The 16,426-nt window shown below is 37.2% G+C and overlaps 1 protein-coding gene across 1 annotated transcript in view; it reads right to left on the reverse strand.

The window, feature by feature from the left end:
- Positions 1-16,426, reverse strand: part of LOC121385832 (proteoglycan 4-like) — a 94,484-nt gene that overhangs the window by 77,498 nt on the left and 560 nt on the right. The window contains exons 2-5 of the mRNA XM_041516620.1: positions 15,740-16,033; positions 6,202-6,303; positions 2,714-2,764; positions 701-769 (exon numbers count right to left, since the gene is read on the reverse strand). Of these exons, the coding sequence (XP_041372554.1) occupies positions 701-769; positions 2,714-2,764; positions 6,202-6,303; positions 15,740-16,033 (516 nt within the window). The remainder of the gene's footprint in view (positions 1-700; positions 770-2,713; positions 2,765-6,201; positions 6,304-15,739; positions 16,034-16,426) is intronic.

Here is a 16,426-nt window from a genome sequence, read left to right on the forward strand (position 1 = left end):
GATACTTTCAGTTTTATTGTAGTGATCTGTTGTCAATGTTTATAAATAAAGTTGTTGTCTGTGCACAAAACCATGCTGTACAGTGCCATACGGTAACAGCCAAACAGCTTTCACTATCTACTAAGGGAATATTTCGTTTTGATGCTATGTTACTTGTTTGCAATGTACAAAACGTTAAAACCGAAGTTTGTTAAATAATTTTCTTTTGTTCAAATATTGTACATTATTGTTCTCATGTGCTGAAAATAAGAAATACTTCAATATTTATAAGTTGTTTTTCATGGGTCGACTTATAAACGGGTCAATAAAAAAATAAGTTTTCAGGGCTTGAAATTAAGGGAATCGATTTATAGCCGAGATCGACTTACAGGCGAAGATATACGGTAAATGTCCCATGCCTCAACTGGGATCCGAACCCAGTACCTACCAGCCTGTAGACCGATGGCCCTATCAATGCGAAAGCTAGTGCATAATACATAAAAGAAAATCCCTTGCTGCTTTATCAGCAGGTGCATGCATGTACATGTAACCTATGCGGTGGCAATGTGTTTCCTTTCTTTCTCTCTCTATAGCAACCAAAATCGAAATAACCATATGATAGACACCAAACAGCTGTGGTTTAAAATGTGTTTAGGTAGCCGTGTCAGTAATTAAACTAGCATTATTTTCAAGTTATTCTGTAAAAACCCTATTTACGTACCTTGTTCAAGTAGAGCAAGTAATGTTTCGTCATATTCTGAACGTTCGATAGACTTCTGGGAATGTTCATCTGAAGGTGACAAGAACAAGACATGTTATTTTTGCCAAATTAACAACCTATGCATTTAGGAATTTTTTAAGATGTTGCTACTGGGTTCTTAACAGTTGAAAAAAACTATAAAATTCAAGGACATTTTCTGGATTTTTTCAGGACAATTTCTGAAATTTTCTAGGACATGAAATGTTCAATGAATGAATGTATTTATAACAAATTGTTGTCTGAATTTAAGACAGGTTATGAGGATCACAAAAATAAAGATGCAAAAACAAAAAATAAATAAACCACCAAATGTTTGGCCTCAATTTCCAGTCCTGGGCCCCGTTCCACAAAGCGATCTTAGCCCTAAGATCAATGTAAGTGCATAGGGTAGCTATGTGCTTAAGGTAATCTTAGGGCTAAGATCGCTACGTGGAACAGGGCCCTGACATTTCCAGGACACAATAAAAATTAATGCTTTTTCCAAGACATTCCAGGCCTGGATTTTTTTGATTTTTTTTAAATCACAAAATTCAAGGACATTTGTGAATTTCCAGGATGCAGAAGAACATTGTGCTATAGAATTGTATAACACTAGCCCTACTTTAAATAAATACACTTTTACTAATAGTAATAATCAGATATGCCACCTAAAGAGGGAAACTGGGGGTGGGAAGAGGGGGCAGGATATTCATGTTTACAAAATAAGACTAAAATGCAGCATTTGACAATATAAGTTGTAGAAGCATCACGAGGGGTATATGGCTTTTTATGTACCCTCTGTGTGTTCTTTTACCCTGAGCCGAAGGCAAGGGGGTAAAAGAGCACACAGAGGGTACATAAAAAGCCATATACCCTGAGAGATGCTTTTACAACGAATTTATCTAGCCAAATAATCAAAATAACGCCAGACAATAATTGTTAACAATTTATTAACAGAGCCGTACCACGCGGACGCGAACGAAACAACTTGCTAGTGACGAAAAATAGTTCCCTCGATAAACGAGTTTTTAACTTCAAATGTTTGTAATACGAAATTGTCTGAAACAGATATTAATAAAAAAACACCAAAAAAACAACCTTTTTTTTATCAGAAATATATGTAGTAAAAAAAAAAAAAAAAAATGTTGCTAATCGCACAATAATACAATAACACCACAACCGTAATTAGGTGGCCGAGTTCAACATTGCAGCTTTTAAAAGTATTGAAATAGTGTATTTTATAGTAAAAATTAAATTAATTATGTATACTTGATTGATTATCAATGTTATTTATAATCTAATTATTGCTTTAGCATTAACTGGGGTCGCTTGAAACTGTTGGAAATTACAGACGGGGTATAAGAGAAGTTGGCTCCGCCCACAGGGGTATAAGGGATTTGTCCAACGGCAAACAACCAATGAGATTAAAGAATTTTACATGAAGGCGAGATAATGTTTTTTTTCCCTAACCATCGGACTAGTTATAGTAGTTATTCACTAGCCCAACATTGAATATCACTAGCCATGGGATTGGAGCTACCATAATCTAGAAGCCCTATTTATAAAGAGGTGTAATCTAGTAATTTTGGGATTCCATCTCAGAATCATACGCTTCCAAGCATGTTGATTTACAGTAATCATTCAAGACACTTGTGGAGTATCCTCTATAAAGCAATGTTATTGATAGCACTGTTATCTTTGTCTTACCTGTATTTCTTTACAAAATCAACAATACTACAGCATAAAAAAGGTGCTGTGCTCGGTAGTCGCTCGCAGTTTTCACAGTACTTTGTAGCTTGCAGAATTTTTTTGATTTCTACAGTTACAGTATCACTTTTCTCAAATTTGACGAGTTGTTCCAGCATCAAGGGGCAGTTGTCTCTCCACCCCCCCTCTACACATCTCGTACACTTACACATCATATAAAAGCAAATTATCAGTAACTTCTCAAACAGTGTTTAATTTTTTCAGCAAATGCCCTATATAGTTACGTACCTGGATCAGCTGAGATGGCATCTTCAGGCAGTTTGTTTTTACGACAATTACCTGAAGTCAACAAAGACACAATTAATATTACAACTGTACACAGAGAACATAGACAATAACTTACGAGTTACGACGAATTATGGATTATCTGTCCCGAGTGAAATTAATGTTGTCAGTCACGAGCTTTATCTGTCCCGAGTGAAATTAATGTTGTCAGTCACGAGCTTTAGCGAGTGACTGACAACATTAATTTCACTCGGGACAGATAATCCATAATTCCAAGTATTGAGTGGGCTATTGTATTTATTACCCATAGTGTAAATAGTTCAGAAATTTAAACTTTAAATTTCTTACATGACACAAACTATATAATATACAAGACATGAAAGTCTGAGGAGACTGATGATGTCACGAAAGAAAAGCAATGACATCAAAAGCTATCTTTAGGTACACAAATCAAATGTAAGCAATTAAGAGAGGTCACATTCATAATGAACTGATGTTTCTAGTGTGAAGTGAATGAACTAAAAAGAAATTAGTTTAGAGCATGTTTAATTGTTAATAAGAACAAATTGCTTAAACGATTTCAACAAAAACTGAACACTGGTGGAGCTAAATGTTTTGTAAAATCTCATCAACGAGAGACGACAGTCGAGGGAAACCGATGACGTCACCAAACTAACGTCATGACGTCAGCAGGGAAAGATAAAAAATATATTCACCCGCATATTAATAAACAGTGTTTTGGGCAACAATGTACATTGTATCTCTTATTTCAACAATTTATTGTTGATTTTAAAAAAAAGATGATTTAATAGGTAAAATATTTAAAGACCATTACAAATATTAATTTGTATATTTGTCAAAACATCCAATATATTAAGAACAATTTTTGAAGTGTGCAACCTACTTAGGGTGGGAGGTTGGAAAGTTGTGGGAGAGGCCATGCTCCCATAAAGGTTTTATTCACATATAATATGCTAGCCAAATAAAATAATTAAGGATTGTCTTCTTTTTTTTTTTTTACGTTCATCGGGGTATGAACAATAAAAAATCATCCACACATTGCTTGAATAACAGAGAAACAACAAAATCATCCGTGTCAAACTTTATGCACTGGGGCGATTAAGGGAAACTAGTCGCCCCGTGTCATTTGATAATATGATCTTCAGGGTACTGGTACAGAGTTTAATTCCATCCTGATTACTGAAAGCAAGCAAAATCATTGCAGGTTTAATGCAAAAGATGCAAATCTTCAATTATCGGCCATCTGAGAGGCATGATGAAGAAATTCAAGATGACTGGAAGGAAGGAGGGAAGGAAGAAAGAAAGGAAGAAAGGAAGGAAATGTTTTATTTAAGGAGGCACTCAACACATTGTATTTACAGTTATATATGGCATCAGACATATGTTTAAGGACCACACAGATAAGAGTGAGGAAACCCACTGTCGGCACATCATAGGCTACTCTTTTCGATTAGCAGCAAGGGATATTTTATACGTACCATCCCACAGACAGGATAGTGCATACCACGGCCTTTGTTACACTAGTCATAGAGCACTGGCTGGAGCGTGAAATAACCCAATGAGGCCACCGACGGGGATCGATCCTAAACCGACCATGCATCAAGCGAGTGCTTTACCACTGGGCTACAACCCACCCCCTCAGGATGACTGGAGACTGAATTTTACTGCATTTTGTTTATTTGCAAGGTACATGTATGAACATATATGGATGTTTTCTAATTTTACTCTTGGAAAAAATCCTCGACAATTATATATATAGTGAAACCCCTCAAGACCGGATCTCTCTAAACCAGAATTATCTAAAAAAAAAAAAAAAAAAAAAAAGAGAGAACGTTTTCCATGGTCCCGTGACTTACAAATCTTTTAACACTAAAGTTTACCTCTTTAAACCAGAAATATCTCTAAACTGGACACCGGACGAATAATTCAGTCCCAAAACCCTTATTTAGTGCAAATTGTACCTCTGAAAACCAGACGACCAGACCGTTATCAATCATTCTGGCGCCACTAATTGTTTCATTCATTAACTGTCACTTCGCCGTCTTTGGCCAGATTACCTGACTGTGAACATACATGTAGCTATAGAAAGCACATGCTAAGGTTAGCCATTAGATGTGTAATCACCATGACATATGACTGGGTACGCATGGTCGGCAAATAACAATTAAGCAATTAAAGATCAAGTGACAGCTTACATATCCTTCACATTCATTTCAACTTAATTTCGTGCTTATATCCAATTAAGGTTCAAGCACGCTGCCCTGGGCACACACCTCAGCTATCTGTCAAGGACAGTGGGTTAGGTGTTATTTGGTTAGTGGTTAGTGAGAGAGAAGATGGTGTAGTGGAAGAGAAGAGGTTGTAGTGGCCTTCTGTGGAACGTCTAGCTACATGTAATCGTCAACTTATAATGACCTGTCACTCGAAGATAAACTTAAAACCATTAAAAGTTTTAAAAGTATATAAGCAAACGTAAAATCTTAATTAAAAGGTCCTTTATTGGATTATTATCTGTTGGATACATCTTCAATACATATACATGTATATACAGTGGACTCTGTCTAAACCGGACTCACTTCGTACCGTCGAAATAGTCCGGTTTACATAGAGGACCGGTTTAGACAGAGTTTCACCCAGAGTTATGGTTCTTGAATGATCGACAATGACATTTGATCCCATGTTTTGACTGCGGATTTGAATCAAATTCTTGTATTAATTTGACTTTAGTTTCTAACGAAAGTTTGATACGTTGCCGTTTTTGGGGTCGTTCCGCCATTATAAATGAAATAAGATAACACAAAATATACGAGCGATTCGCACCTATTTATACATGCCTTAAGTTGACAAGTATACTTCGCCGAATTCATAAGAGTGAAATCATTTAGGTATCAACACACACACTAATATTAATCCGATTGATCTAATGACCTACCGCAATAAGAGTAAACTTCACACGTGTGCGATTACATTTTGTATTTGGCGTCCTGATTACTTGGCAATTGACGATCATTGTTCAACTAATTAAGCAGCCTGTCGTTCAGTCAAATCCCAATCCGGTGTAGACAGAGGTAATTAATGCATGAACGGTTCTTTCGTTCTTGATTTTTGATCCGGAGTCCGGAGTAGACAGAGTACGGATTAGGCAGAGATTTATACCTAAGAGATAAACGGTAGCTGGACGGGACTTCAGAAATGGACCGGTTTACGCAGAGATCCGGATTACACAGAATCCGGTTTAGACAGAGTCCACTGTATATAGAAAAACTAGTTTATGACATTGGATATCTGCTTTATCCTGTGAAATATAGATAGATAGATAGATACATAGATAGATACATAGATACATAGATAGATAGATAGACAGATAGACAGATAGATAGATAGATAGATAGAGAGAGATAGATAGAGAGATAGATACATAGACACATACATGTAGATGTACATACATACATATATATATAAAAACAAACCTCTCCTAATAAGCACAGCTAACACACAGCAAGCGATGAGGATAATAGGTAACACGATTGACAGCACTAAAATGATCATAAAAGAAGTTTCTCTGGGATGTGCTGAAAAACAACAATTATTTTTATGACAATGTTTTCAAACACATTTGGGAAGTACGAGTGAAATTTTAATTTTTGGATGGTTTCAACCATCTTTTCTTATAAATTAAGACTCTGGAAGACAAAATTTCAAAGTTAATTTTGAAAAAACATTTTTAGCTTATTTAAAGGTTATTTGCAGGGTTTCTGCCAGAGGGTAAAATGGGTATGGTGCCATACCAAATTTTTTAAGTTGATCTTTTGACAAAATTAACGACTCTTATCATTACTGTATGATTTTCTTAACCCTAACTCTAAACCTAACCCATTTTCTTTCTTGGGGAGGCCCCACACGCCCTATCGACTGTGGTTGCATTCAGCACATGCACACATTGCAAATATACAATTTCACAGTGCCATACCCAAAAATTTCTTTCTGGCAGAAACACTGATTTGTTATATTTATATAGTGGGAACAATAATCCGTTTTTGTGGTCCTCAAATTGGGTGGTGTGTGTGTGGGGTGTGTGTGGTAGAACACAGGTGCCCTTAGCCCTCCTCAAATTCTTAAAGGCAAATATTGGAGAGTGTTACATTTTGATGTTTGTTTTTGTTTTTTGTCGGATGTTTCTTCTCTCCATTAGAGTGCATCAGTTGACCTACATACATGAAACCATTTTATTGTGAAGACACAATATAAAACAGGGGTACACAAACCAGCTGTCCACAAAGAAAGAAATGTTTTATTTAACAATGCACTCAACACATTTTATTTACAGTTATATGGTGTCGGACATATGGTTAAGGACCACAAAGATATTGAGAGAGGAAACCCACTGTCGCAACTTCATGGGCTACTCTTTTTGATTAGCAGCAAGGGATCTTTTATATGCACCATCCCACTGACAGAATAGTACATATCACGGCCTTTGTTACACCAGACTGAACCACAACATTTGACCATTTGTTTTTACTAGCCGTCGGCAGACCTGTCAACCCTCCCGGATTCCGCGGGAGTCTCCCGGTATTTGATCAAATCTCCTTTCCCCTGTGCGGGAGACAGTTTCTCCTGTTAAATGACATTTTTGTAAGCATAAAAAAAAAAATCGATCCTCTTTTGTCAAAATAACATAAGGGAAGTAACTCTACCTTTTTTTTTCTCATTCGGAAAATGTCGACTACTTTCGTTTTCTGAGAATGTAACAGGCCGAATTGTCCCGACTGTTTAACCTTTGCCGAAGTGAGATTTGTGGGATAGCCTATTTATATTGTTAAAAAAGCACATGGAGTTTATAAAATGATGTGTTATTATAATGTTTGTTGTCATCGTAATGGCTACGAAGCATGTTGCCGCTAATTCAACAGGTTGTGTATTGACATTCAGTGTTGCATAAACAAAAACAAAAAAACTATCCAATTTAGTTCTAATAACACCTCTGAATTGTAAAATGTCTTCCCACTGGATTACATAATGCAACTATGACGAATCTGAACTGCCAGACTCCGAGTTGACAGCGATACACACGATGCATGTTAAAATCACATGTCACAGCAAGACAACGAAAAGACCAATTAGCTGTATAAACATACTTGTGTCAGTTAATTTTGTATGTTTGTGCAGTAAAATGTTGGTTATAAGGGTACTCTTCAAGAAATTATTTTTGTACAATTAAAAAATGTTGTGTTTGACATTGACATAAAGTTACGCACGGAAATGGGTATAATTCCGGTATATTTCACACGATGTCCGTAATGAGGTTTTACTTATGATTAATCAATTTAATGAAAATACAATATTTATTGCATCATTATAATGATTTTAAATAAGTACCACGCCACCGTTCCTCATTATAGTAAAAACTGAATATTAATTTATAAGATTTATATAAATTTGTCTTTGGTACTTACACTAACCACAAATGATAATGTAACGCAACCTGTAAGGCTGTAAGTGTAATACCGTAAATGTACTAAATAATTTTTTTATTTCTTGTTCATGTTCTTAACATTTTTGGATAAAATATTATTATATACTCTTCAAAAAAAGAAACGCAAAAGGGTACAAATGGGTTATAACTCCAATTTTATGTTTCCTACCGGTTCATGCTTTGTGAATATAAGGTCATTGCATGTCCCAAACACATTCCCACGGTTACATTCGATAAAACGCAGCTACTGTACAATAAAGTTCCAAAATGTGAATATTCGCAAAAACGCAGCCACGTGCAAACCATGTCACCACTGCACGTGCGTTGTCTGCACGTGCAACATGAACACCGACAGTATAAAAGTGCAGGGTGTTCGCTTGCCTGGCCTCTGTATCTGGCCGACAGTTGACAATCCAGGACATACCACTTCTCAGTGAACCGCAGAGAAACAATGCCATCGGCTGACTAAACGCAGGCGAATCCAGAACGGCCGTTGCCAGGGCATTCCATGTGTCCCCAAGCACCATCTCCAGACTGTGGGACCGTTACCAGCAACATGGATCAACACGTGACCTCCCTAGATCCGGTCGACCACGGGTCACTACCCCCGGGCAGGACCGCTACATCCGGGTACGCCACCTTCGGGAACGATTGACTACTGCCACCTCCACAGCCGCAGCAATACCAGGTTTGCGCAGGATATCCGACCAGACCGTACGGAACCAGTTCGAGGTGTCATCTTAACACCACAACATCTGCGATGGAGACAGGTGTGGTTCAGTGACGAGTCCCGATTTCTGCTCCGACGTCATGATGGAAGATGTCGCGTGTATAGGCGTCGTGGTGAACGTTATGCGGCAAACTGCGTGCAGGAAGTGGACAGATTCGGCGGGGGTAGTGTCATGGTGTGGGCAGCCATCTCACACACTGGCAGAACTGACCTGGTCCACGTGCAGGGCAACCTGAATGCACAGGGCTACATTGACCAGATCCTCCGGCCACACATCGTTCCAGTTATGGCCAACGCCAACGCAGTGTTCCAACATGACAACGCCAGGCCTCACACAGCACGTCTCACAACAGCTTTCCTACAGAACAACAACATTAATGTCCTTCCTTGGCCATCGACATCACCGGATTTGAACCCAATTGAGCATCTATGGGACGAGTTGGACCGACACCTCCGACAGCGACAACCACAGCCCCAGACCCTGCCCGAGCTGGCAGCAGCCTTGCAGGCCGAGTGGGCCACCATCCCCCGGGACGTCATCCGTACTCTGGTTGCTTCAATGGGCAGGCGGTGCCAGGCAGTTGTCAACACACGCGGAGGCCACACCCGGTATTGACTCCAGATGACCTTGACCTTGGTGGTGTGTCCTATCACTTACTCACAATGGACTAGAGTGAATTGTGAACAATCCTGCAACATTTGGTAATTATCGGACTCACCATTCAATAATTAAATCAATTCTCCAAATGTTACGACAATGTGGTTTTGCGTTTCTTCTTTTGAAGAGTATATTTTAAAATATGTATTAAATCATAATAATATTTAAACTTTAAAAAAAAACAATGTTTTAAATTTTTATTTTTTTATTTTTTTAATGCCAAGATCTAAGGTTAAGAAGTATATATGACATTATATAGTATTCATATAACTTATTGTAATACATTTTTTTTTAAATCTTGCGATTTTGGGTTTAATTGTGTGAATTTAAAAAATCTCCTGCTTTTTGACAAAATCTCCTGCTTTTTCAACACACACCTCCTGCTTTCTCTTGACTAAAGGTTGACAGGTCTGGCCGTCGGGCATGGCAATAGTAGTTATTTACTAGCCCAACACTGAATAGCACTAGCCATGGGAGTGTGGCTACCATAATCTAGAAGCCCTGCCAAATCAAACCAATGTCCTGTTTGGGTGATTTAAGTATTAAAAAAATAATGGCATTAGTTGCCCAAATAATATTATCTTCTTTAGGGCTATAACATATGAGCCACTATCAATATTTGTATTCCACCTTAAAATCATGCTCGTGGTTTGCTTACCATAATTCGCCAACAATGCATTATTATTTTTTGGGCCACCATATTTTTTGGCGAGTTTCAAACCCTGGATATATACATATACTGTAGATCCTGAAATTAACGCGTCCCTAAATTAATGCGAGTGACGGTGGGCAGACTAAAATATCTGACATGAAGTTAATGCGAGTGGCCTCCCTCTGAAATAATAACTTTCCTAACACACACCTGTGTACTTTTTGGTTTAATTCAAGTTTCAGGCGTCTTAATTCAATGAGATAAACTCACTAACATGTCAGTGTGCACATCAATTAACCTGTTTAGTCCCTATTGTTAACTTTTTGGTGAGATCAACTCAAAGCATATTTTTGCGGCAATCATTTACGCAATGTGTATAGTAACCTAAATCTGGCTAAACATAAGCATACATGTACCATTACAACTGTATGCCAACAAACTTGCAGGGAACTTGAAAAGTAAAGAAAGAAAAAAATGTTCGACGCAATATTAGCGTGCTAAAACCAATTCAACCGCAATGGATTGTGTCAGGTTTTGACAGGGTGGCCAAAGACCCTACAATCGTCACAGGTGGCTGGCATCTTCCTGGACTATTGGACAATTAGTCTGTCTCATCTACGATGAAATGTGCTCCAGTTGGTTTATAAATGTATTAGAATTTTAATCTTTGGTTATTTTAATAGCTAATGACACATAACTTGCTGGACGATTAGAAAATTAGTCTGTCTCGCCTACACTAAATTGTTTTCCACTTCTGTTTATAAATTTATCATCCACTAAAGGCTTTTCTAGGAGATATCGCTGGCACTATAATTTGCGATATCTCTTGCGATATCTCCTGCGATATTCTCCTAGGAGATATCGCTTCTTTTTGTGTATGTTTCAGCACTAAACCTATCAATAGTGACATCACGCCATTGTCGTTCTGTTAGTTAACGAGTCTACCGCTGCCAAATATAGTGACATTCAACCCATATTACTGACATTGTTTACAAAGTTCTGTCGTAAATGAAAATAATGATAATGGATGATAAAAAGAATACCCACTTCATGTTTTGTGATATATAATTTATCAGCACTCGTTGATAAAGTATAAATAAACCTCGGCAAGCCTCGGATTTCATACTTTTATCAACTCGTGCTGATAAATTATGATATCACAAGACACGAGGTGAGTATCCTCTATATATTAGAATTTTAATTATTTATTTATTTTGTTGTTTTAATAACGTGGAACACATATACAAAACACAGAAATAAATGTGTAACATTATTAATGTGAGTACTCGGGCACAGGTTGAGTCTAGCAAGTCCTGTGAACGGACTCGAGTACCCGTACAAGGTGGAATACAATGATCAACTATAATACAATGGGGCAATGTAAGACAATAGTTTCAGCAGCAGATAATCAACAATATAATTTACACAATAATTACATGATCATGTGCTAGTTTCTCTTTTTAAACTGGCCGTCCATCCGTCACAACACTTCTACAATACAATGGCATGATTTGGCATCCATGTTCAGCAATGGAATTAAGATGCATAATGCTATTTTACTTTATTCCTTAGTCTCATTATCATAAGTGTCTAGTACTCGGGTCCGGGTCAAGTTTGACCTTCGAATGAATGAATAAATGTTTAACGACACCCCAGCAAGTTTGACCTTCGAATACTCGAGTCCAATATTTTGGACTCGTGGAGGCCCTATAACACGTACTCTCATTTTTCGCATTAATATTATGATCTACAGTATATGCATGTATAGGCCCTATAGATAGACCATCAACATTCTAATTATCCATTCTCATATATTACACTGAAAGTGGCACCTGTTTATATTAAGTCAATTCAGGGCTTCTAGATTATGGTAGCCCCACTCCCATGGCTAGTGATATTCAATGTCGGGCTAGTAAATAACAACTATCACCATGCCCAATGGCTAGTGAATATTTTTGGTTAAATGTTGCAGTTACGTCTATTTTGTAAATATAAATATCCTGCCCCCACCCCAACCCCCCAATGTTAGTGTTTTTAAGCTCTATCTAGTATCTCCCTCTGTAGGTGACATATTTGATTATTACCAATATTATTTAGTAAAACTGTATTAACTTAAAGTAAAGTAGGGCAAGTGAATTTTTAATTGTGGCTAGTAAATTTTCTAAATCACTGATCCCATGGCTAGTGAATTTTATAAAAATTCTAGAAGCCCGGTCAATTCTAATCTATTACACTGAAATCAACTGATCTGTTTATCCAGTCAATTCTAATATACTAAAATTGTTGATACATATAGAAGCACTGATTTTCAGTTTCAGATTTTTCCTTTTCCATTTCAGTATTAAACAAATTCCATGTTTGTTCCATTCACACACACACACACACACACACACACACACACACACACACACACACTGCAATTAATTGCTGATATAAAATAAATAAATATGCAACGAGGCAAAACATATGTCAGTAAAAACGGGAATAACTTGTGAATATATGTCACGACACAGACTTCAGACATACTCGGTTTTCTTTACAAAACTATCCGGTAAAATTATTACAACCGATCACACTATACAAACCACTTCACTTGTATCATTTATTTTGAACAAAGACTGGCATCTGTTCAATTTTCAAATTAGCATTTGGGGGGATTAATAACATAAATATATTCGTCATGCACATTCAACTTTTATTCACTTTTTTGTGTGTGATTTGTCCACGAAATTGTTTTTTAAAAACAATTTTTGTGTTTAACGACACCACTAAAGCACATTGATTTATTTATCATCGGCTATTGGAAAGAAAGAAATGTTTTATTTAATGACGCACTCAACACATTTTATTTACGGTTATATGGCGTCAGACATATGGTTAAGGACCACACAGATTTTGAGAGGAAACCCGCTGTTGCCACTACATGGGCTACTCTTTCCAATTAGCAGCAAGGGATCTTTTATTTGCGCTTCCCACAGGCAGGATAGCACAAACCATGGCCTTTGTTGAACCATTTATAGATCACTGGTCGGTGCAAGTGGTTTACACCTACCCATTGAACCTTGCGGAGCACTCACTCAGGGTTTGGAGTCAGTATCTGGATTAAAAATCCCATGCCTCGACTGGGATCCGAACCCAGTACTTACCAGCCTGTTGACCGATGGCCTAACCACGAAGCCACCGACATCGGTTTTCGGCTATTGGATGTCAAACATATGGTAATTTTGACAGTCATAGTGAGGAAACCTGTTACATTTTTCCATTAGTAGCAAGGGATCTTTTATATGTACCATCCCACAGACAGGATAGCACATACCACGGCCTTGATATACCAGTCATGGTGCACTGGCTGGAATGAGAAATAGCCTAACGGGCCCACCGACAGAGATCGATCCTAGACCGACCGCACATCAGGCATGTGCTTTTCCACTGGGCTATGTCCCATCCCCACGAAATAGTTTAAACCCGACGTTTAAACTGTGATGTATTGAACATCCATCTGATAAGACCTATCGTATATTGCCATGTATTAGCCGACTTTTGAAGTCTAGAAACAGTTTTCAAAAGAAGAAGAGTCGGTTTATACACGGAGGCAACAAATTGGAGCTTAAACTTCCTATCAAAAATACTCCCGACCGTGACTTATAAATTTTGATCAGACCCTTAGCCTTTCACTGATTATGTAACAATAATTTGTGCACAGTATAAATAAAACACCCCATCATGCAATATTATGCAGTTTTTTGTTCTTGAATGCATTATAAGTCTGGGCCCGTGCTTATAAAACTTAAAGTCTAGACTTTAATAAAGTCCAGACTTTAACGTAATGCTATTTGAATGACGTTACCATAACGTTAAAGTCTGGACTTTATTAAAGTCTAGACTTTAAGTTTTATAAGCACGGGGCCTGATGAATAATAATAAAAAATTATTTGTTTTATTGTCATTTCAATGGTAAAAACGTATTCTTTCCAACTGTCCGCCATCTTTGTTTGACCTGTGCTGGGACCAGTCTTTCATATAGCAAATTTAAGATACAAAATGGGTGTTTTTCTTCAAACAAGTATTATATTTCTAATTTTATTATTTTGTTGGGAGGGTGCATTAAACTGTAAAGTAATGTCATAAATAAATTAAGCTCATTATTAACATTACCGACTGAAAAACATAACATGAATTTCAGGACGATGATTACTCCCACTATTGTCACATGACCATACAGTGAACAGCTGCAGTCACGGACCACATGCTCTTTAGTCTCTGTGTGTGTGGTGGGGAATTAAACATGCCTCAATGAATTTACTTTTTGCTGTCCATTGAATAAATTAATTACTTTTTTTTTCTGTGATCTTTTATCAGTTCTGAATTATTTTTCACGGCATGGTAGATGTTAGCATTGCCGCATTGATTGCGATCGCGATTACCGTGTTTGTAATAATTAAAGGGAAAACAAATATAATAAACAAGAAAAGCACAAGTCTATTTGTTGACAGTATTATTGAAATCGATACAACATACAGCTGGACAAAAGATGACTTCCGCTTATACACAAGGCCGATGATTTTGTACTAGATATTTAGGGTCAAACTAAGAGGTCGGCTTATCTATGGAGTCGGCTAATACACGGCAATATACGGTATTATTATCACGTTGGTTTAACATGTATTTGCTGTAATAAAATAGTTTTGGGATCGATCAACAGGCTGACACCTATATTAACCTTCTGAGTACTGCAGGTGAGATATCTCGACAGCTGATTGTGACAGCTAATTTGATAATGAATTTGATTGTTTTACCAACAAAGAAAATTACCAAATATTGCAATATGAATCTTATTCGGGTTTTAAAAAAAATCTGGTCAGAAAACCACTGTCATCAGGAATAATGGACATAAATACTGGACAGCTGGCCACAAATGCCCGTAAGTAAACGCAACTTTTTCCATTTTTGGCCTAATTTTAATCACCATTAGCCAATCTAAAAATAATAAAAATTACAAAAAAGACATGAAAATAATACTTACCGATTCATATATGAACTTTATTTCATGTATTTATAAAACATTTAAGTGAATATATGTGAGTAAAAATTTGAAACTTGTACCCACTCAATGTAATTTTTGTTAAAAATTAATCTAGTAGTCTAAAGGTTAAGGCCTTTCCCAGGATTTTACAAAAATGCAACATTTATAGTTTGTTTTGCTTAACAACACCACTAGAGCACATTGATTAATTAATCATCGGCTATTGGATGTCAAACATTTGGTAATTCTGATATGTAGTCATCAGAGGAAACCCGCTACATTTGTCCTAATACAGCAAGGGATCTTTTACATGCACTTTCTTACAGACAGGAAAGCACATACCACAGCCTTTGACCAGTTGTGGCATAATGGTTGGAAACGAATATAATATTTATAGTCAGCATGACTTGTACTTGGTTTTTCCAGAATTTTTGACAATCTTGGAGTTATATTATACACTGAAACTCACCTTTGACGACAAGTATTTCGTGTTGTCCAGTTAGATTTGCCTTTGCCAATATAAACTCTATGGGCAATGATGAGCCAACAGGGTTTGTAGCTATGCACGTGTAGACACCAAACGATGGTGACAAGTTCGGTATGTTGACATTCAGTGTCGTCCCCGTTTCTGGTAACAACCTATTTCCATACTTCCAGGTGACCATGGTTACGGCGGGGTTAGCCGTTACGGAACACGTCAGAGTGACAGCATCTCCCACCGTGGCCGTTATCAAGGACGTCACGTTGTCGGGTTTAGGAGGATCTACAGACGAAAAACAGAGAAATTAAACATTTTGACCAAGTAGCATCTCCTCCCTCCATGTCCATTATTAAGGACGTCACATTGTCAGGCATATATATATATATATATAGCAGGATGAAAAAGTAAATATTTTAGGCCTCAAGCAGAAGTGGAACATGTCCCCCCCCCCCCCCCCCCGTCCCCACCCCCAGTTCCAATGGGCCTCAGCCTGTGTAGTTTTTTCATCTCTGAGAATGATTTGAGGTATTCACAAATAAACAAAAATTTAAAAAAAAGAAAAGAAAATCTAACATGGTGTTACGTAATTGTTGAATGGTCCTAAATTTATTTATAGACTTACATGTCACATCTACCGTAATAATTTTCATCCTGTGAATTATCTGAGGTATTCAC

This window comes from Gigantopelta aegis, chromosome 12 (genome assembly GCF_016097555.1).
Source record: "Gigantopelta aegis isolate Gae_Host chromosome 12, Gae_host_genome, whole genome shotgun sequence".
NCBI lineage: Eukaryota > Metazoa > Mollusca > Gastropoda > Neomphalida > Peltospiridae > Gigantopelta > Gigantopelta aegis.